This window comes from Thermobia domestica, chromosome 2, assembly GCF_964235325.1.
Source record: "Thermobia domestica chromosome 2, izTheDome1.hap1.1, whole genome shotgun sequence".
Taxonomy (NCBI): Eukaryota; Metazoa; Arthropoda; class Insecta; order Zygentoma; family Lepismatidae; genus Thermobia; species Thermobia domestica.
In genome coordinates this window covers 90,447,746-90,471,182 of record NC_137455.1, presented here as the reverse complement: position 1 = coordinate 90,471,182, position 23,437 = coordinate 90,447,746, and the positions used below count along the sequence as shown (strand labels likewise).

The 23,437-nt window shown below is 34.5% G+C and overlaps 1 protein-coding gene across 1 annotated transcript; it reads right to left on the bottom strand.

The window, feature by feature from the left end:
* Positions 1-21,333: 21,333 nt before the first annotated feature.
* Positions 21,334-21,807, bottom strand: LOC145679104 (uncharacterized). The gene has a single exon (XM_081749698.1). The coding sequence runs from the start codon at positions 21,805-21,807 to the stop codon at positions 21,334-21,336; it is 474 nt and encodes a 157-aa protein (XP_081605824.1).
* Between the last annotated feature and the right edge of the window lie 1,630 nt (positions 21,808-23,437).

Below are 23,437 nucleotides of genomic sequence, written 5' to 3'. Positions count from 1 at the left end.
GTGGTACTTATATGGCTCATTTACACAACTGTCTGTCCATTATTTTGTTTCTAACACACTTGCAAGTACAAATATCAAATACTTGTTTGAAATTACTGAAGTCCGCTTTGAATGTAAGTGATGTGCACTTTGCTGGTGGATATTTTTGGAGCTGTTGGGCAAGTCGTATGAGCTTTGTAAGTTTGCCCAAAACGCTGCAAGATATAAATGCAAGATTTGGTAAAAAAAAACTTGTTGAAAGTTTTAGGATAAAACTGCGTTAATTACATCGAACAAACATTTATTTTAAGCAAAACAAGAGAAAAATGAAAATATGTATAAACTATAATTAAAATATGTGGTAAAGAAATTCTGTAACTACACGCAAAACCTATTGTTTTACAAAAATACACTGGCATTTGTGGTGCCATCTAGCGAGAAATTGGAAAATTACAAAATAATAAAATTATCGAATCAAATTCCAGTTGCAACCAGTAGAAGTGTGATTTTTTTAGAAATCATACTGAAAGTGTGCTTAGCACATGCAAGAGCAGCGATCTTCATTAAATTTGCATAAATTATTTTTTAGCCCTGCCCTAATGTTCATTGTACTCCCAGAACGCATACAGCATGGTATCATTGATGGGTACAATTTGATGGAGGTCGATGTCAGGGAAGTGCGTTTTTCATAAAATTCTTCCGGCCGATCAATTATCGTGGTCTGGCTAAAGTTTGTACGTTGCGATAGCTTTCCCCATAGAGAATTAAGACAAAGCTTATATAAACTTCTTTGTGCAGGATTATTTTCAACTTTTTCGGTGTCCAAAGCAATACCATCACGCTCGAGGACAGTTTGTATAAATTTCGTTTTCTCTTCTTCGGTGACACATGAACTTGGCCATCCAGAAGTTTTCATTTTCGATTTCAGAAACATGTTGATGTATTCCGTGACCAAACCACCTGTTTTCGTGATGGGGTTATATTGTTCAATGTCATAATCCGAAATTTCAAAGATTTCCATCAGTAGATATCCCAATTCTATTGCCTTTTGTATTTCGTACGATACCCATGTTCTAGTGAGGTATCGCTCCTGATCGTTGTGCGTACACGTTGCTGTAGGGTCTGGGTTCATTTCTTCGGCACAAGCAGCGCACAGTGGAAGCAGCGCACAGTGTCCCATCAATATGGGAGGAGACCATGATAAAGGTGCCAACTTGGCTATATCGTCATTTTGTTCAGACCATTGACTTTATTTATTGGTGGTATATTTTCATCACCCTGTAGATAAATTCTAGGATGTCCTAGAAGGTATTTAGCGCACGTATTGATGAACGGATACAGAGAAACAATATCGAGATAACTGATTTTTTCTCCTGCTTTTTCATCGACTTGATGGTACAATTTCACATAATTGGTTCTGCCTCCAAAAAAGCTGTCTCTTGGATTTAACGGACTGCGATTCATGTACCGGTGATTCTTGAGATACGTCGCCATTGCTGGATTTTGTTTCAAGAACTGTTTAAACTCATACTCCCATATTTCATGTACAATGTATCCCAATTCATGCAGTCTTGCATTTTCCGTTGCGTTCGTTCATAATTCCATGGTGTCTTCCGGATTGCCGTAGATGGACTGATAGCGTCTTGCAGTATTACTTGCTTTACATCCATGATAAAAACAGCCGGCATGCTCATAGGCGTGCTCTTCTAACGTCTCGGGATCTTGGTAGTAACCATGAACATGGAATCCCGCAATAAACACTTCTTTTTGTCGAGCCGCATGTAAGATTTGTTTTCCTACGGTTTTTTCAATGTAGACCAGCCATTGCATTGCAGCGATCGATTGTGTACTTCTCCATCGATAACCACGTGTCGGTAGAATTTCAATGGTATTGGGCTTGAGTAAATTGCGACGGAATACTAAATTGGAAGCGCTTGCAATAGTTATCGTCTCCAAGAAATGATTCACTTTGGTTTCTGCTTCAAATGACGTCATAAACTAAATACATGGTTGTTGCAGTACATTGACATCTTGAATGCAATAGTTAATAATTTCCATCTGGAAATCAAACGTATCATTACGATGGTCGTTGTACCACTGCATAAATTTGTTCCTCTCTTCAACAGATATTTCATTTGCACCATAATACTTCGTTTTAGGAAGTGGTCCAATATACGATTTATTTTCCTTGGTGTTGAAGAAATGCGAGAAGTAGCCTTTGGTTGCAGGTGAATTGAACGCTTTCGACAATTTGCTTAATGTCATAGGCAGGAGGTTCAAAGAGTCAATGAACGTTAGATTATTTAATGTTAAACTTAGTGTTTTGGTCCCATTTAATATGACGTCAGATCTCCATTGACATTGCTCTACCATAGTCTTTAGAATAAAATGTCCATCGTAACCCTTCGAAGTGTGTGCGAGGCAGAAAATCCTATTTATGTTGGGACGACGTTCCCGCAAGTACTGGAGAAAATTATAAATTGGATCGTCTCTTTGAAAAATATGCTGTCGCTGACCACACGTACTGCAAGACTGCTGGATATTATCATTTTCAACGCATGCATAACATACTTGTTTTGCAACCAATAAATTCGGAACGTGTACAAACATGTTATCATCAATGTTCTTGTCCTGCATGGATTCTCTATCGTAGAAAATCAATAAGGCTTTCTTTGCATGCATGAGCGAAGGAACACCAGGTTTCAAGCATTGTTGATCAGGAAGCATGGAATATTGATGCGATCCTGGAACAATCTTCTTACAAACCTTACAAAAGATCTCATTGCAGTCATGAATACGTTGTCCACTTCGTACAAAAGAATATACTCTGTAACATCTAATACATTGCTTCATCATTTTACATATAGGTTCCCCTTGATGAAATGGAGCATTTCGATGTGTGCTTCATATAGCGAAATGATTATATTTCATGTAGTAGATGTACGAGGGCTATCCAGAAAGTAGATTACGTTTTGGAATAAAAAATCAACAAAGTATAGGAAACAAATTTTATTATATACAGATGAAAGCCACACACAAATACTACTTTTCGACATAGTCACCATTCAAATTAAGGCATTTATCGTAGCGATGTACGAGCTTGGAAATTCCTTCGTCGAAAAATTCGGCCGCCTGCGACTTCAACCACTTCGTTACCTCTTCTTGCAGCTGTTCGTCGTCATCAAAACGCTGCATAGCCAGCCACTTCTTCATTGCTGGGAATAGGTGGAAGTCGCTCGGTGCCAGGTCGGGACTGTACGGCGGATGAGGAAACAACTCCCACTGAAAAGATTCAAGAACTTCACGCGTGACATTTGCCGTGTGGGGCCGGGCGTTGTCGTGAATCAACAAGATCTTAGAGCTCAACATTCCTCTGCGCTTGTTTTGAATTGCTCTTCTGAGGTTTTGCAGAGTTTGGCAATACCTTTGAGCGTTTATTGTAGTGCCTCTTTCCAGGAAGTCCACCAAAATCACACCTTTTCTGTCCCAAAAAACAGTCGCCATCATCTTCCTTGCCGACATTGTTTGCATGCATTTCTTGGGTTTTTGGGGAGAACCTGTGTGCCCCCACTGCATTGATTGCAATTTCGTTTCACAGTTCACGTGTTTCACCCATGTTTCGTCACCAGTAACGATGCGATCGAGTAAAGAGTCACCATCCTTATTGTAGGCGTCCAAAAAGTGCAACGCTGCAGCCATTCGCTGATTTTTGTGGTCCTCTGTCAAGATTTTTGGAATCCATCTTGCACAAAACTTGTGGTAACCAAGCTTTTCGCTGATGATTTCGTGCAACAAACTTCGCGAAATTTGTGGAAAACTCAAAGAAAGTTCCGTTATTGTGAACTTTCGATTTTCACGGACTTTAACATCGACTTTTTCGACAAGTTCGGCAGTCACTTTGCTGGGTCTCCCACTTCGATCTTCGTCGTGAACATTGGTTCGGCCATTTTTAAATCTTATGACCCACTGTCGCACTCCACCTTCAGTGATAATGTTGTCCCCATACACTTCACACAGCTGCCGATAGATTTCTATGGGTTTACAGTTTTTTGCTGTCAGAAACCTTATTACTGCACGCACCTCGCAGCTCGCGGGATTTTCAATTAACGCAGACATTTCAAACCGTCACAGTATCTTAACGGAGCACAGCACGAACCTCTCACTAGCACGGCTAGATGCCGACTGAGCTGCGCAACGCTCTGACCCCAAGATGGCCGCGCTAGCCCCGCCCCTAGCGGACACAGACGAAAACGTAATCTACTTTCTGGATAGCCCTCGTATTTAGTATGTCCGGAAACAAGTTCAAAACAGTTGTCAGGCAATAACTTCTACATAATTAAATGACGAATGTTTGTGTATGTATAATAATGTATGTATAATAGTGTGTTAGATAATTATGTGCACGATAATATAACTGCGCATTAAGCCTGTTGTGTTGTCCTTACGAAATAAATAAATAGACCTAAATAAATAAATTTTACTGAGCCGTACCCTGATCATTATTAAAATATCTGAAATAAAATCGATTTTTTAAAAAAAATTCATTTACAAACATATTCTGAGTTCCTTAAATTTCGTTGATTTACTTCTAGGCGCCTCCTTGGCAAGGGCACCGATTTTTCTGTAAATTTGTAGGGGCCCATTCAGATGCAGAACACTCAAATTATGCCAAATATTGTATATTCACAAATACAATAGGGACCCACATGAGCTTTGGGGAGCCCGGGCCCCCAGGGCCCCGCTGATCGGCGCCCTTGCTCCTTGGTAGCAGCGCCCGGAACAATTGCCCCGGTTGCCCAGCCCAAGCGACGGCTCTGGAAGTAAACTATCTTAAAATAAACATTGATGCACCACAAATACATCCTACAAGTATCATGGCGATATTTAATAAACAAAGCTTCTAATTACAAAAAATAAAATAAGGTAAACAGAAAAATAAGGAACCTAAATACGAATTTTTCGTGCGCCCCCTAAGTACCCCATTGTAACGATTTGTACCTGGTTTTGTTCATTAAGCACTAATATTCGACTTGCGTAAGTTGACTTGCGCTCGGACATATTGATACGGATTTATAAATAAAAATTTCGAATTTTTTGCATAATTTAGGTAAATTTTAATTTCCCTAGTTGGTAACTGCGCGCGGGCCGGTCCAATTGATATCAGCAATTAGGTATCCATCCGAGGTATCTACCTGACAAGTCTTGAGGTGTCCTCTCAACAACGAAGGAAGCTACAAGGAAAAACATTCGAAATTCGAAAATTCTCGTATTTTTTACTTTGGCCTGAAATTTGAGAAGGAAAACCAACACCCAGAAGAAAAAGAAACTAATATGATAAACTATGGTCCAATCGTATTTGGCCAAAAAAACATTATCCCGATATCTTCATTAGTATACACACAGGAGCGGATTAAAAGAATGAAACAACTGTGTGTGCCACTTTGGCCACCTGGGTCCCAAAGGGTTAGATATTCTAACGCTGGTATACACGTAACATTAGTACTTGTTTAAATCATATTATTGACCAATGTTAAGACTGCATAACAGTCTTTTCATTTTTAGTTTAATGTCTGCTTTCTGCGTTGAATGTAAACGAATACAGGAGTAGAGTGAGGCACTTGGTGAAAGATGTGTAACCAGATTTAGTGTTTTTTGTAAAAAGATTTATTTTCTTTTTGTTCTCTTTCACAGCTCTTTTTTATGCAGATATAAGAGTACGGCCCCTTTTTCGATTCCTATTGAATTATAGCAGAGATTACATATTTTTGCAACTCTTTCCAATCCCTATGTAATATAGTAGAGTTCACAGAAGAAAGGCTGCGACTACTTTTTAACCCCTATTTTAATATAGCAGAAATTACCCAGGAACATAATAAAGGACTATGACCACCTTTCAATCCCTTACACATAGAGTTTACGTATAAAAGCAGTAAATAGTACCGTAATTATTTCCTAAAAGGGAATTGGCACCGTTTCAACTCTTTATTTAACATAGCATTAGATATTATGAAATGGGGCATGCACTTTTTCACCACTCTTTCGTAAAAGAGTACAAGCATATTGTCAACCCCGTATTTACCAGCTGGAGTACGAGCACAATTTCAACTCCTATTTAACATAGGAAATATTAGGTTAACAGCAAGGAATAAACATAGGTATGAAGTTATTTTTACCCGTATTTAACATAGCAAGGAGTCTACGAACACTTTTTCCAACCCTTATTTAAACCCATATAGTAAACCAGTGCACGATAACAGATATGGTATAAAAGACTATGAACACCGTGTGTAGCTCGTAAACGACTAAACATATTGAAATTCTGTTTTTATATTTGGTACGAGGGCATTGAATAGTTTATGCGAAAAAAGTGGTGATCTCCTACATTTGACGTAGTAGTCCATTTTTGAACTATTTTTCTATAAGGAAAAAAGCGGTGACCACGAAGAACTTAGGGTTGGAAATTCACATAGCAGCCAATGCGACTTACAGGCGCATAGCCAAGGGGTTGTCCGGGGGTCCGGACTCCCCTTTGAAACCAGAAATAAAAAATTTAGGGAAGGATGAAACGATATAAAAAAAAACGAGAAAGAAAAATCAGCGTTAAAAATAAAAAGCTACAGCATGCTTTTGGTTACTTTTTCTTATGATGAGCTTTTGTATTACTTGCAATACATGGAGGCGAATGAGCGAGATGTCTTAGAAAAGTCATGGAATTTGAAATTTCTAGAAAAGTTACGGAATTCTCAGAATTTCTGCTACTAGTCAGGGAAATTTCAAGCTTTATGAAAGCATAGTGCGGTTCTGTAACACTGCAATGGACATTTTTTATCATAATTTTTCGTCATCGCTTCTCTACCGTATCAAATATGTTATTTCAGAAACAGTTTTTTACTGCTCCTTTAATCTGTCATTTGGAACAGACAGTAGTTGACGGAATAATGAAAACATAATGTTATGTGCAGTGGCGTATTTACGATTTTGTTTCGGGAGGGGCTTTGCCAACTTTCGGGGAGGGGGCTTTGCCTGGAAATGTGAAAATTCTGCAAGATATTTCATTTATTTTACTATACTAAGTAAGAGTTCGTGGGGGGCTTAAGCCCGGAAGCCACCCCCCTAAATACGCCACTGGTTATGTGGAAAGAAAGTGTTGTTAACATTTGACTCAACAGAATGAAACACAGATGTTGTAAAATATTTTGCAAACAATTATTAAATATCTACTTTTACAATAGTGGATAGTACTTTTTATAATAGTGGATAGTACTTTTTATAATAGTTGAGGTCTTAAACAAAGGAAAATTATTATATCTCAATGAACAAAGAAGGAACGGAAATATTGTAAAATCTTTTTCAATGCTTTTTTTATTCTTTTACTCTAGATTTCTTGATAGTATGTTATTAAAATACTTACTAACATATCGTCATTCTATTGTCCTAACAAACCAAAATATGTTGCAAGTAAAATATTTTAGAATGCTCGAGCTCCTGGTGCGATAACCACAGTATTTCATGTCACGCACTCCCCCCCCCCACACACACACACTACGAAGTCCTAGTTATACGAACCACTATATGTTGCCAGTAAAATAATTTAGAATGATCGAGCCCCTGGTGTGATGACCGTAGTATTTCAACATACTGATGACCACAGTATTCACGGACCCCCTTTACGAATCCTGGCTACGTGCCTGCTACTTATATCCCCTAACGTACTCCTAACCCGAGTGTGCATCATATTCTCGAGTTTGTCCACTCATTCCATGTTGTCTTAAAATTTGACCTTTGACCGCGAAGTCAAGTACCCTAACACCAACAACAATGGCATTTAGGAACCATTAGGGCCCCAATACCGCAAAATAAATTGAAAAATCTCAGCTTATAAACCCATTATCGTTTCTCGTGATAATCTACCTAAATCCAAATTTTGGTAATGTTCGGAACACTACGATACCAAAATTCAAATTTAGGTATATTATAACGAGAAATGATAGGGGTTTATAAGGGGAGATTTTTTTATTTATTTTGGCCATATCGGGGCATAATGGGCCCTAATTGCCAAATTGTTTTCGGAATACACACAATTTTGGAAATATACAGGAACATGCTGATGGGAGAGAAAGCATGTTTGGTATGTTGCATTATATTGAATTACATGGGCAAGTTAAAGATTTATTCCAGTTTACTCGGAAGCTAGAAAACGTGACATACCAAGTCTCCTAATATATACTGTGTACATATGTTAGGATATTTGAGTGACACAACTAGAAAATAAAAGAACTGAAGAAAAATAAAGATACATTTGGAAGTCCATCCCGTCTACACACTCAATCTTCTTCGAATGTACACGTTTACGATGGAGAGAAAATTAGAAAATCTTTTAAGTTTTACGTCCCACGGTTATGCCGGTTAGGCTAAAGGAGACGGTGATGATGAGAGATGAGTGAAATGAAGAAAGTGGGAGGAAACGGGAGAACCCCGAGAAAACCCAGCACGGTGTTTGTCCACCACAAAGTTCACTTGGCGGAGGCTGGGATCGAACCCGGGACCCCAAGCACCAGAGGTGAACGCTCTACCACTGAGCCACCGCGTTTAATTTGATGTTTAGGTCTAGGAAACATGGACTTTTTAAAATAAATATTTATGCAAATAATTTGGGATATATGGGATATTTTATGGTATTTGCATACAGGGTCTATGCAGTGTTGCGCGTTGACATCTGCGAAGTTCACTAAAATCAAATAGAACCAATAAAACGCGACGAATGTCAGCGTACTTGCACTTTTGCACTCATTACACTTCTGTCTAACACAGAAACAGTCAGCAGTTCAAATTTGTCCACCTACACGAGCAAAGAAAGCTCAAAAATGACAATATGGCTTAACTCCGCATGCAACAAACAAGACAAAGAGTCCAACGGTGACTTCCTATGACACCTAGTGGGAAATTCAGAACTTCATCAGTGAAAGGGCATCTTAGCTAATACGCAAAGCTGCTTTTCTATGTCCGAAGTAGAAACTACTTGGTGCAATACAATTCAAAGTAAACTTTGCATATATGCCAAGTTGCGCGCTAAAGGGTTAAATAAATAATTTTTCCAATGATCAATAAATAAAGAAGTCCAACATCTAGTTTATTTCAGCAAAACACCATTATAGGGAAATCCATACATCTAGTATTCAACATTGGGGGGACGGGCAAGACCGTTCCCATAATCTTTTTTAGCGATGTCCAAAATATTTATGAAGTTGAAAAACAATGTTGTGGAAGATCGGAGGAGCAGAGTTATGTTCAACGTTGGGAGGCGGGCAGATATGAGGCTTATTCTGAGGGACATCAATTTCATCTCACGTTCCTTTGTGGCAATCGGACAAAAATCATCAAATTTCTCCCCCAAAACACATTTCAAATCAGATTATTGGGGGAACAGTCCTCTCAGTTCCAAGATTGGAGAGGACATGTCTCCCTCGTCCCGTCGAGATTTGCGCCAGTGGTCAGAGGAACACTTGATTGGTTGATGTTATATTTGCCTCTGAAGTAGATAAACGAATTTTTTGCTTGCTCACATTTTCTTAGATTCTTTCATTTAATTCCGATTTTTTTGCTCTAATTTACTCTCGCTTACTTTCAATTTCATACGATCCCACTTATTTAACGTAGTTTTCATTTCATAAGATCTGTAAATGTTTATATAGCTTTCCACACATTAATTTTATTATGTTCAATAGTTATTTAGGAGTTATAATGAAGAAATTCTTATTATTGTTTGCATATAAAAAAACCGGCTTTGACTTTCCAGATTTCGGAGATATTTCAGTTGTTGTAAATTAGGGTCCGTATTCTCTTGAACTTATTGTTTGTCGATTTTAAATTTATTAAAATTAACTTGGAATAAATTGTTGTAGTCAATTCGTATATTGATATATATATATAGAACTTTTGAGTCTATTTCAATTCGATTCAAATATTAGTGTTTCGAGTTACTTCGATAAACTAAATATAGGTTTATCTAATGATAAGTACATATTCAGTGCCTGGTGTTTTTCACTATTTTTTGTGTTTATTGTTGTTAACCTGAATGTGTTTATTTAACGAATAAGCATATATTCAGAGTCCGGTTTATTATTTGTCAATAAAATCGTTATTAATTGAATTTATGCTATTTGGTTATTTAATTATACCTATATAATTACTATTTGGTGTAATGTTTCCTTATCCTGAATGTATAAATAATTCATTGTTCAAAAATTTATCACCAACTAGTAAACGACAGCCAGGCTGGTCCGAGTGGCCGTAGTCCCGTCTATTGTGAGCTTTATTTTCAGGTTGAGTCTGAGATAAGCAGTTGATTTATGTAAATTTTATTTTTTTACTGTTTGGTTTAGGTTCGACTTGGGGCACTGGTGGATGGAGATGCTTCAGTTTCCCTATCTGAATATGTTCTATAACAATCATCCACACAATTCATAATTCTTTTTTCAGTTGTGAAACCCCTAATTTACCAATTCGCAATTCTCTAGTAATACTCCATTGGCACATCTCCAGTTCAGTCTCCTAATAACACCTACTGAGTCGGAGAAGAAAAGCCCACTAATATAGCGAAACTGGTTAAATTACAAATTTATAAGACCTCCGCTCCTCTAAATAGCACCTCCGAACAGAAGTTTGAACATATATTGTCGGTTAACAACCAAATTCTTTTAACCTAGCATTTTATCATCACAACGACGGGAGTAAAGCGAAGAACCTACTTCTAAATCAGTTTTACATATTAAGAAATGCCTCTACAAATAACGCCATAATCAAATAAACAATGGATAGTTCCATCTGCTGAGTAAGCGGGTAACTATTTGAAAATAAGGAGAACTGTGTTACAAAAGTCTCATCCAGTTGCACAGATTTCACGTTACGTATATGGAAGCGCTAATCAATGACGTAGTCTCGTCTTCGGAGAAATTCTTGCGGTTTTGGTGACATTCACATAACATCCATTTAATTTGAACCATCAAACAGTATGATGAGTTCTGGTTTTGGTGACATTCATGTAACATCCATTTACTTTGAACCAGCCCAAAGCATGATGATAGAAAATTATGAAAAATGTCGCAATGTCGCCAACCAACTTGACAAATATTATATTTACTTTTAAACTTTCAGGATGGTAATCTTCACCTCTATAAGTTTCAATGTTTTATCTCCATAAATAAAGATATTAGCAATTTTGACATTAAAAATTAACATGTATAAAATATTAGAGGATCATATACTCTACAAGCGACATTTACTATATTATTTTCAAAATCCTAACGAATTTTCGAAACTTAAGAAAGAGGATTTCATCCATGTAATAGTGGTGGTCTATCTTTCAGAACAATGTTACAAAAAGTTAAAAATTTTGGCTAATAAAAAGAGTAGCACAATCACTTAAAACTAATACGACTTAATAAAGAGCAACATTTTTCAAAAACTCAAAACAAGTTCAGTAAAAGGTTTCCGAAATTCGAAAATACAAATCTCAAATGAGAAAACGCTTTATTTCTCCGTTATTTGTTAACTTATTTCAAAAATTTAAACGGCAAATATTATAGAATTAAAACTCCTAATGGCAAACTTATGGATGATTGTCTACCTCTAAGGATAAAATTCTAAATATCAAATTAGGAAACAATTTCATTTCCCAGTCAATTATTAACATATTTCTAAAATTCAAATGATCGTCAATAAAAATGAAACCTATTTTAGAATATCCTGATTGTTGTACACGTCTACGGAAAAAAATACAAAAATAAAATATTTTAGTTTCATGACTTTTACACCCAAATTACATCCTAATATTACATAATTAATTACATGATAATTAGAGGTGAATATATTAATAGTGAAATATTCTATTGACTTAGTTATCAATTGGAAATAATTTGTAATTAATCCCAATGGACATGGTTTAATGCGAAGAATCAAATAATTTCGAATACCAATTATGAATTATCTTGAACATCTTTCACAATAACATTGAAAATGTTAGTAAGGATAAATTTCTTTTGAGGTTCCATAATAACAACTTGCTTGGGAGAGTTTTTTAACATTCATTTTTGTAGATTTATTTTTCAGATATATCTGGTGCATTCTATACTCTTTAGCAAAATTCTTTAAATACTGATATATCATAAAAATCCTTTCACTTTTAATTTTATTTAACACTTGTTTCGTATCCCTATTTTGTGGTTATAGGGTTTTATAATTTTCATTTAATGTAGGGCCTACTAATACTTACTCATCGCTATATTTTGTTTTAATCAATTTCCATAACGTTATCTCATTTCGTTTACCTAACAATTATTCAGTTTTAATATCACTTTTCTTGTTTAATTGTGACGCCATTTCCTATTTATTGCTTAGAAAATATTAAAAATTATTCATTTTCATGAATAAAAAATTCTAAAGTTGAGTAATCACCTTCAATCTAGTATATCTAATACACAATCTATATTAACACACAGCCATTTCATATATTATTTTAATATTGTCAATTCTATATATTGATGAATGTGAGAATTACCCAATTGTTGTAGAAAACCAGAACAACATATGAGATTATTTTACAAGAGGAAAACAAACATTTACATTGTCTTTATCTTGAAGAACTGTAATTTTAAATGTCAAAACAATTAATAAGTGATGGTTTGAATATCTCATGTATATTTTTACAAAATGATAATCTTAAACATTTTGATAAGTTTCTTGCAGGAGATATCTTACGATATATTTAATGAGCTATGCAAAACTTGCTGAGAAGGTTATTACAGTTTTATAGGAATTAATATGACAAAAAAGATGAACACTAGAAAATGTAGGAACAAGATAAAGGATATTATAAACATTTAACATAACAATAGAAACTGAAATGAAGACTTCAAACATTTAACATATCTTTACATATTTTTGTTATTTCCATTTTATTTTTAATTAACTTTCAAACTTTTATTAATGTATATTATACAATCTTTATTTTTCAACCATCAAACGTCTAACATTCAAACATTTAACGTTAAGTATATAAGCTTCCATCCTTTAACATCCAAAAGTTTAACGTTCAAACATTTAACATCGTAATGCTCAACACATAACTTTCACTGTTCAATACACAATATCCAAATATTTAACGTTCAAATATTTTCCTTATAATAATTGGATGAGAAAGAAATTCAAAGGAATATCAAGTTGAAAAAATCCCTTATAAAATGTTTTTAAAATTGAGAAAACAGCAAGAAATCTATGATAAATATCAAAAGTAAGAATAAACGTAATAGATGTATTGAAGCTTAAGGAAATGAGATTAATGAACTGACAGTAGAGAAGAAAATAAAAATCTAGTAACTATACTTGTTCCAGTTGCTTATAAAACGGGCGAGTGTAGATTCTGGTTTATTAAAACCATCTCAATATATAAGAATGTAAGTTATGATAGTTATAAAGGTAAAAATTATGACTGTAACACAATAGATAAAACATAAGAAAACAAATTAAAGGTAGTGTTGAAGGAATAGATTCAATTAGAAAATATTCTCAATCTCAAATATCAGATGTAGCAACTTTAGGAGACTTAGATACACGTTATTTAAATTCGACAATAAAGATGAGCATGCAACATTCAATGTATATGCCAATCCAACAGATGAAAGGAAAGTAAACATTGCTGAATCAAAAGCAAATATTGCACGTGACCTTAGAACTGGAGGCGAAGTGTATACGAGAACCAAAGTATTGTATGAGTTATTAACGAGAGAAACCCCACAAGATGAAACAGAAGATGGTGAAAACAAATAGTATTATAATTAATGTTATTTTTCAAAACAACACAAGAACCACAAACACAAGAACCAAAAGCATTGGAAGATAAGAAATATATAATAAATATTATATGGGAAGGATGAATCAGCGAATGCTAGAAAAACAAAAGAATTCAGAAAGAGTAGTAAAACAACAGAATTTCCAAAATATTATATTTAAGTGAATAATGTTCAAAAATTAATAGATAGAACGAGTGTTATTGATGGAGAAGGAGAAGCTAGTATAAATAATTACAACCAGAAAGTGGATATAAAAGACAAAATAAATTTTAACTCTCACAATTCATTCCAAACGGTCGAAAGATGTAGTTTATTTAATTAAGATATTGAACATATTACCACCAAGATTTTGCAAAACGAGAAATGTAGTAGAAGATTAGTAGACGATTTGATTAATAAACTTCCATTTGAATTACATATTCCAGGATTTCCGTATCGTGGTCCGTGTACTAAGCTACAAGAAACATTAGAAAGAGGATATGAAGACATTAATCTATTAGACGAAGCTTGTAAAGAACATGATATATACTACATAGATAATAAAGATACATTTTGTACACTGATCCCGTACAAAGAATTGGAAAATAAAGCACTGGGAAAAGTATGAACTAAAGACACGTCATTGATTACTGAAAATAACCTGTTTTAGGAGACGCCTTATCACTGAATGATAAACAATGAGCTTATTCAAATGCCAAGATAAAGAATTACTTGCAATTACTGATGATGGTGGAAATACTTAGTTTAAGGTAAGGATATTGCTACTTTTCTTGATTATAAAAACACAAAAGACGTAACCTATCAACGCATACGATGAAGAAGATAAAATAACATATGAAAACAGGGTAGTGATCTACGACACTTCCAAAATATTCACCCACGCCATTTACATACTTCTTAATCTATCATCAAACCAATGAAAAACCCCTAAGTTTAAAAACGTGAATAACATAAAAATGAAACACTCATTTAAATATCATGAGCAAGACTTGATTAAAATTATTGATGGTGGTATAAATATTTCATTAATAGATAAGGCGTTGCAGAAATTTTGAATTACAAAAATACAAGAGATGTTACTGAAAGATGTGTTGGAAAGGAAGACGTAGATTTGTCTTTTACAGACGTCGTAAAACACGACGTACATAATATAGATGTTAAAACAACTTTTATTCGCTAATCATGTTTATACGCTTTAATTTTATCATCAAAACAACCAAAAGTTGAAGAAATTAAACGCTGGATAACATCAGATGTTGTTCAATTCATAACAAAAACAGATAAACACAAACTTTGAAGATCTAGCGAAATATGAGTACTTGCATCACGTTTCCAATACAATTAAAATTAAACAAGAATACTGTATTCTCAACTTTGGCAAATAGGTAAAAACTCATCGAAATTGCAAAAATGAAAAAATATAAATTTAATGTTTTTATGGTAATTATCCATAAAAGCTTTTGCGTTAACATGGTAGATGTACCTAATAAGATCCTTTAATATTTTGAGGTACCCCATGCTCAAAAAAATTGCGCGTATGCTGTAAATCACGAATTTTTGCAATTATTCGATTTTCCTTACATTTATGGATAAAATTATTTTATTAGTAAGTGGAGACAATAGAAAGCAATCCATCTAAGAAGATATTTACAAATAATATAATAAAGTAATAAAAACAGAAGCAAAAAACAATATTATATTCGGTTTTGTGTATACTGGCAATCATGCTTTCTAGGGATTTTTGCAGTAGGACAGCACAATTACGCAGGGAATTTCAAATTTGCAGTTGGGGAGTTGAATCAAGGAATTGGGAAGTGGAGTAAAATGTATGCATTTATTGGTTTAAAAATAGTGTCTAAATTGTCTCCCAAATATAAATTAGCTTCTGCAACTAAGAAGTCGTACGGAAATATAAAAACAAACAGGAAATCTCTTGTCTTGATGTTGGAAATGACATGCGCCAAGGCTATTAGCATTTATTTATTAAGAAAAATAAACGGTTGGAAATATGCACCATGGCTATTAGCATTTATTTATTAAGAAAAATAAATAAGTCAAGAGTGTTTCCTTGGTTAGGTGAGTAGCGTGGTGGATTAGTAATTCTTACCCTACTTCGACACAAGATTGAGTCCCATCAAATCTCATTCCATTTTTTTTACAAAACATTGTAGAAAGTGTATAATTTTCATGTTAATATGAACTGAAGCAATATAATAAGGAAATAACTTATTGATATTCCCATTTAATCATGTATTTATCCAGGATTAGAGTATTATTGTTAATAGCTATTGTTTTCAGTTCATGAGTTTTCAGTTGTTAATAGCGAATGTTTTCTGTTGCATAGCTTATTCTCTCACCCTCTTTTGTTGGAAAACCAACCATTTTGTCTCCAACAAAGTGTGAATAATATATGCAGACATAAACAGACATCTTAGTATCAAACGTGATTTATCGTGATGAAATGGAAGTTTGCCATTATTTAAAAAACTAGCAAATTGTGAAGTTAATTTCTCTTTACCTTTTAGCTAAAATATGTATTTTCTTTATAAGACTATCTATGCTTTATAAGGCAAGGTGAACGACCATACCCATCAATTTAGCTAGAGAGTGAAAGATAATTTTTATACTAATATTTTACAGGTTTAGCTGCGTAAAACACCAATACAGCATGGTCTCGCTTATCCGACCTTCGTTTGTTCCACATACTGTATTATCCGACATATCATTGCAAATAAAAATAGCATCAATCGGTAAGAAGAACTGCAAGTTGTGGTCTTAATCTATTTTTTGATGCTCTTGAGTCTATCGCCTAACGCGTTCGTCTACACCATGACTCGTATGCCTATCATTCAATGCAGATACGTATCCAGGTTTTCTATTCGGAGGGTCCAAACAGGAATCCTCGTAAGCACGTAATTCTAGTGTTTTAAAAATATCAATAAAATATCAATATTGCTACTACTACTAATACTACTCCTTCTCCTCCATATTGTCCGGCGTTCTACCTGCCTGTTTATTTTGGATAAGCGAAACTCTACTGTATTTCCAAAGATAGCATATATATGAACTAGAATTGTATCATCCTATAACAGACAATAGTGTGAAATACTTATATTAAAAGGCTGGAATAAAAAAGCATAGTACTGTTTTGGTAGCGTCATAACAAATTGAAAACAATTCAATATATTTCCTAGGTTTTGTATATGTTTTCTTTTGTAAACATAGTTTTAGAAGTCATACCATTCGCAATATTCCTAAGGAAATCGAAAGAAAAACTCCCATGTGCCTCTTGTAGCAAAGAGTTTAAGTGCATAGTTCGAAATCCGATTCCCACGTTAAAGTACAGATAACAAATCGGTGCATAAATGGAGTGTTAAATAAATCAAAACAATAATCAATCACTCTATCAAAGCATACGATATCAGGAAGATATCAAAAATGTATTATTTAAAGGAAATTGGAATGACTGAAATGTCCATCTTATATGAATCACTATGAAAAGTGAAAAATGAAAACTACAATACCAGGTTTAGTTAGTCTCTGGCTAAACTCACTCTACCAAGAAGTTACTGAAATACCAGAAAAGGCAGTAAGAGATTATGAAAATATTGCAGGTAGGGAAGAGTTTTATACTTCAAATCATAGATAGTATACATCATCGTTTGAGAAGTTACATTGAAGTGCATATCGTTGCTGAGATTTCAAAATGCTCCATGTGCAGTATTTGCTCAAACTATGATTTTAAAGATGTAGTTGCAGTTTGGTATTGAGCATATACCAGCAACCGTGCTGACCGCACACCACCCCAAAGTCATGAGTGCCACAAGTTCTCTTCTATGCCTTGGCACAATAAGAGCTTTTGCGTTCAGAGAAAGAGAGAGAGAAAGCGAGAGAGAAATAATTTAAGTCCATTGTACTTACATGCGTTAATTAATGTTAACATGTTTATAAATTATGTAAATGATCGTTTCGATTTATTATTATTATTATTATTATTATTATTATTATTATTATTATTATTATTATTATTAGTAGTAGTAGTAGTAGTAGTAGTAGTAGTAGTAGTAGTAGTAGTAGTTGTTGTTGTTGTTGTAGTAGTAGTAGTAGCAGTAGTAGTAATTCTTATTGTTATACATTTCTTTACACTTTGACTGGAATGTGTATAGAATTCCATACATACGTCTCTCCCGTGCAGCGCTGCGTGTGATTTTCCATATACAAACAATATATTCCAAGTTTGTTGTGTTCGTTCTATAGGTGTGTATGTAATTAGATACGTATGGCGTAGAAGTCAAAATTTAATGTCCGTGCCACGTATATGCAAAACCATACACAAAGAAATTTATGTACAAAGATAATTATGGGGCTAAAACAAAGACGAAAACAAATAATTACTGGCGAATTTTTGCCGATGTGCACGGCTGATAATGGTCAACAATTTTAAATTTAAACAAATAATTTTAATTAAGCACGAATTTAACTTATAGTGTACCGTGGGGAAGGTCAGGAGTTCGCTAGGATCGTTACAATATCGAACCCCGTGAAATGCTCTGCAAACCTGTCCGCAAGCCTCCAACCGATATTGTGTTCTAATGTTCATTTCAATGAAAACCTATATACGAACTTCAATTCTTCTCCTCAAACGATGGTGCAGACTATTCATGATTTGCAGTATTATTATTTTTTATAAAATTCTCGCGAACCGTATTTCAAAATCGAAGGGTAGGGAGCTTTGCTCTCACCCACTTTATTTTCCTAGCACGTCTCCCAACGATTACATTTTTTGGTATATCAATTACTTCTTAGTAGGATAGCTTTACCTAGAGACCACTGATTAATCTGGTATTGCATTTTTCCCTTTTTCTACCTTTGGAATTGACAATCATCGGTTGGACATTTAAGTCGCACCTACCTAATATTAGCAACGTTTCTTCGATAACTTCGTAACATTGTATTATTTCTTTGTATTATTGATTAGCTTGGTTAGGCTTATTTAAACTCTTTTTTTCTTTGCAACGACGTGTTATCTATATCTTAACGTTCTATGAAAATACACTAGCTCTCACCGGGAATCAAATCCAGAACCAATGCACTTGAATCATTTGGCCACAATAAGGCATATTTAAAAAAACTTTCAATTTTGTTCGGAAGATTGTGATTATGTAACATTTAAAATATATATTTAAGAAAGATTACGGAACAAATACACTGAACTTTCTCGCTCGAATTTCTTAAACTGACTCGTATTAAGCTGCAGCTATTCCTGAAACATTTATTGAAATTCCTGAGTAAAGGCTTTGTTCAAGCGGGCGAGGTTCAGCATATTGCTGCTCTACCACCTAACCCTTGTTAAGGAAGTACATTGTGTTATACAAAAAACATACAATCAATTGAGTACAAAAGATACGGTTATATACAAGAAAAATACAGGTATACAGTAAGATGATAAAAAAGAGAAAAGTGGTACTTTTAACAAAACACACACACACGCACAAGTACGACAAGTGAAGAAAAAAAGCATACAAATACAAACATGAAAACAAACACACACCAATCAATAACATAGAGACAAAACAAGCTATGATTGTGATTTACAATGCAGGGAGGAGGGTGATGAAATATTTTTATAATGCATGATTATTTAATAAAGAATATGTACAAAGTCAAGTCTGATTTCATTTACGTGGTTCAAGTGATAGAATACAAATCATGGGTACCTGAACTTAAATTTTGTTGGCTGAGTAAATACATTTTTTAACATTTTCTTGAAAGAATTAAATGTGTTAGCTTCTTTTACTACATTTGGTAGAGCATTCCATGACCTTGGTGCTAATACTGAAAATGCCGCAGTGGTTTGCATGAGTCTATGGTGTGAAATATCAAACGTATTTCTTTTGCGTGTTAAGTGAGTGTGAATACTTGACCTAGCAGTGAGTTTCTTGTATAAATACGCGGGACGTGTTGTTTTAAGACCTTTATAAATGAGAGAGCAATAATGCAAATGTCGTCTTCTGGACATTGTCAGCATGCTATTGCTGTTCAGAATAGGCAAAATATGATTGAATTTTCGTATGTTGTAACAGAAGCGGATGCATGAATTTTGTACCTTTTGGATCAGAATGGCATTGCTTTTGTTAGAAGCGGGCCATATACAACATCACAATAATCAAACAAAGACAGTATCAGCGTTTGTGTCAGGAGTAGCTTGGTATCTTTGGACAGACAGTCTCGTATTTTGTACAAGTTTCTTAGTATTCCTAGAGCTTTTGAACACTGAGTAGAGACGTGATTATTCATAGAAAGTTTATCGTCAATTTGTACTCCAAGACTTTTAACACAAGGTGAATAGCTAATGTTTGAGTCCATTATTTGTAATTCTAATTTGTCCGGAGCAAATTTTATTAAGTTGATTAGCTTAACCTAGAACAGTATAAGTACATTTTAAGGGATTAATAATAAGACCGGTATCAATACACCAGTTACTGATAGCCTTAAGATCTAGGTTAAGGAGTCGAACAACTTGTGGTAAGTCCTGAGGCAAGGCTTTTATAAACAATTGAGTGTCGTCTGCGTAACAGTACATCTTTGAATGCTGTACAACAGATACCAGATCTGCAGTGTATAAGGTGAATAAAACTGACCCTAAAATTGAGCCTTGTGGAACACCTCTATCAAGTACAGCAGCTTCAGAAATTTTATAATGAGAGGAACTACGTAAAGTAACTTGCTGTTTTCTCTTATGTAGATAGGATTCGAACCATTTAATGGTATTTACTGAAAATTTATAATATTTCATTTTTGCTAAGAGAACACCATGCTGTACAAGGTCGAATGCCTTTGAGAGGTCTAATAAAACTAGTATGACCACATTTTTGTCATTTAGTGCATGAAGCACATTGTCTTTAATACCTAACAAAGCAGTAGAAGTGCTGTGAAATTTACGAAACCCAGATTGTTCGCATGGAAGTATGCCAGAGCTATCAATATATGAAATCATTTGCTGAAGCACTAACTTTTCAATTACCTTTGAAAGAACTGGCAATATACTTATTGGCCGAAGGTCACTAGTTGATTTAATACAAGGCTTCTTTGGTAATGGCAGAATTTTAGCTAGTTTCCAGGGATCAGGGAATTTACCATTCGATAAAGAGTAGTTCACAATATTAGTTAAGGGATATGTGATAACAGGTAAAGCTATTTTAAGCATATGTGGGGTTATTTCATCAAAGCCCGCTGCATTGGATTTAATGTTAACAATTGCTCTTCTAACTTCATGTTCATCAACAGGTCTTAGCATGCAAGGAGTTCCACAAGCAGTGTGTTTCAGTGAACTGTACCGATTTATTTGTTTATCAAATGTATCGTCACTTGTTACTGAGATGTCGGAAACTTTAACAAAATGACGATTTATGACATCAGGACAATTTAGTTCTTCAGGGAGGTTCAACGATGAACTTTTTCCATCTATTCTCAAATTATGTAACGTACGCCAAGTGTCTTTATTGTTTTACGCGTTATTTACACGAAAGGAAAAATACGCAATCTTTTCTTGTCGAATAACTGCCGTAGTAAAATTACGAAGCTCTTTGTACTCATCCCAGTGTTGCTGCAACTTAGTGCGTTTGAACCTGCGGAGCACACGGTCGCGTATTTTCATTAGCAGCTTGGTATTACTAGACACATAAGGCAATTTGTTATTCGAAACTTTAGCTGTTTTTATTGGCGCATGCTGATCAAACAGATGTTTTAAAGAAGTCTGAAGAAAATTAACTTTAGCATTTATAGATTCCTGAGATTCAATTTGTTTCCAGTTCAAGGCTTCAGCATTTTGTAGAAATTCGTCGTGATTAAATTTATTAAAGTTGCGATAACGAATAATATCAAATGACTTTCTTGGCTGTTTTTTAATGTTTAAGATAGCATGTGTCACCCAGTGATCGGATGATCCAATGGGTGGACTAACACCACTTGATGCTATCATGTCAATTTTATCGGTAATAATGAGATCGAGTAATGATTCACCGAACTCTGTTATTCTGGTTGTTCTTTAATGAGTTGGACAAGTCCAAACATATCCAGGATACAATTCAAATATTTTGTTTCGGCTTTGTCAAGACAGAGTTGATCACAATTAAGGTCACCTAGTATATAAAGACAATCAACTTGTGGATATATATGTGTAATCACATCCTCAAGAATAGACAATTTGGTGTAGGGGATATTTGGTGGTCTATACATTGATACGATACCTATGCGTAGCGAATTTATTTTCACCATTACCGTAAGGCATTCTACTTGATCTGTGTTAGGTATTTCAAACAGTTTTACATCCAAATTTTCAAGATAATACATTAAAATTCCTCCAGCATGATGTTCTCTGTCTTGCCGAAGAACGGAGTAGCCAGGTATATTAATGAGTCTTGTATCAATTGAATTGTCAAGCCACGTTTCACTAACTATAAAAATAGCACACTGTGATTCTAACATTAATAAACGTATTTCATCTATTTTAGGTAAAATGGAACGAACATTAGCATGCATAATTAAAAATTGAGACTGTTGTCCTGCCGTAAACTCAAACCTTTCCTGAAAAGTTTTGTTGATACTAGTATTTAAATATTCCCTTGTACCATGCCAGTGGTCATGAATGCTCCCTTGTACTATGTCTACGTTACTCATAATTATTGTTAATTTTTTTTTACAATGCAATATAGCGATAATGTACCAACTAGTAAACCCTTTAAAGTAAGAGTGGTACCCACCTTTGTTTCAGGCCTTGAAAAACAGCAATATAAATCTGATCCATCATCTCCATAGAGAAAAAGTAACCTACGTTTTGCAAGAACAGAAATTTCTCTACAAGTACACACCTGAATATTGACATATACAAAAACACAATGGACACTAACAAAAATATCGTAAGACTGTATTGTACAAAGCATAATGAAGCAGTCACTAAGAGAAGTGTTCAGTAGACTAATCAACATAACACAAATATTTAAAAAATCTATCTACACTTTCCCAATAGACGAAACTCATCCCACATTTGCTGTTGACAGAGTACACTACGCTGAGTTTAAATGGCTTCTAGCTTACTTACAGTGGTTATGAAGTGCTTCTGCTTCCCTTTCACAACAACTATTTTACCGTCTTGAGTAAAAACGTCCCTTGTACCTAACTTCTGTGTCGGTTTTTTGAGTAATTGCAGCCGAGTCTGACAAAGATCTCTGATTGTAATACCTGAATTCTTTAACTTCCTTTTGCTTCTAAATACCAATGATCTGATCCTTTAATTTGTAAATTTCACTATGATAGGTCTGTTCTTACCGGAAACCACTGGGCCAATTCTGGGCCAATTTATTTGGAAAATGCAAATAAAATAATGGGTTTTGGAAAACTTTGTTCGAAGAAATTTTAGACCCAAAAGTAAAGTAGACATTATTTATATTTCCGTTACGAATAACTTATGCTATATATTAGAATTATTAAGAAATAATTGTATGTGAACTATGAGCAAAAGCGTCTGAATAATTTCTGAGACAGTCGTCGAAAAAGTCACCCCAAGAATAAACTATCACTTGTGGACCTTTTCAGATCAAACAAGTTGTGTT

Excerpts from the sequence above, each read along its gene's own strand:
- LOC145679104 (XM_081749698.1), bottom strand. The coding sequence starts at position 21,807 with ATGATAGCATCAAGTGGTGTTAGTCCACCCATTGGATCATCCGATCAC.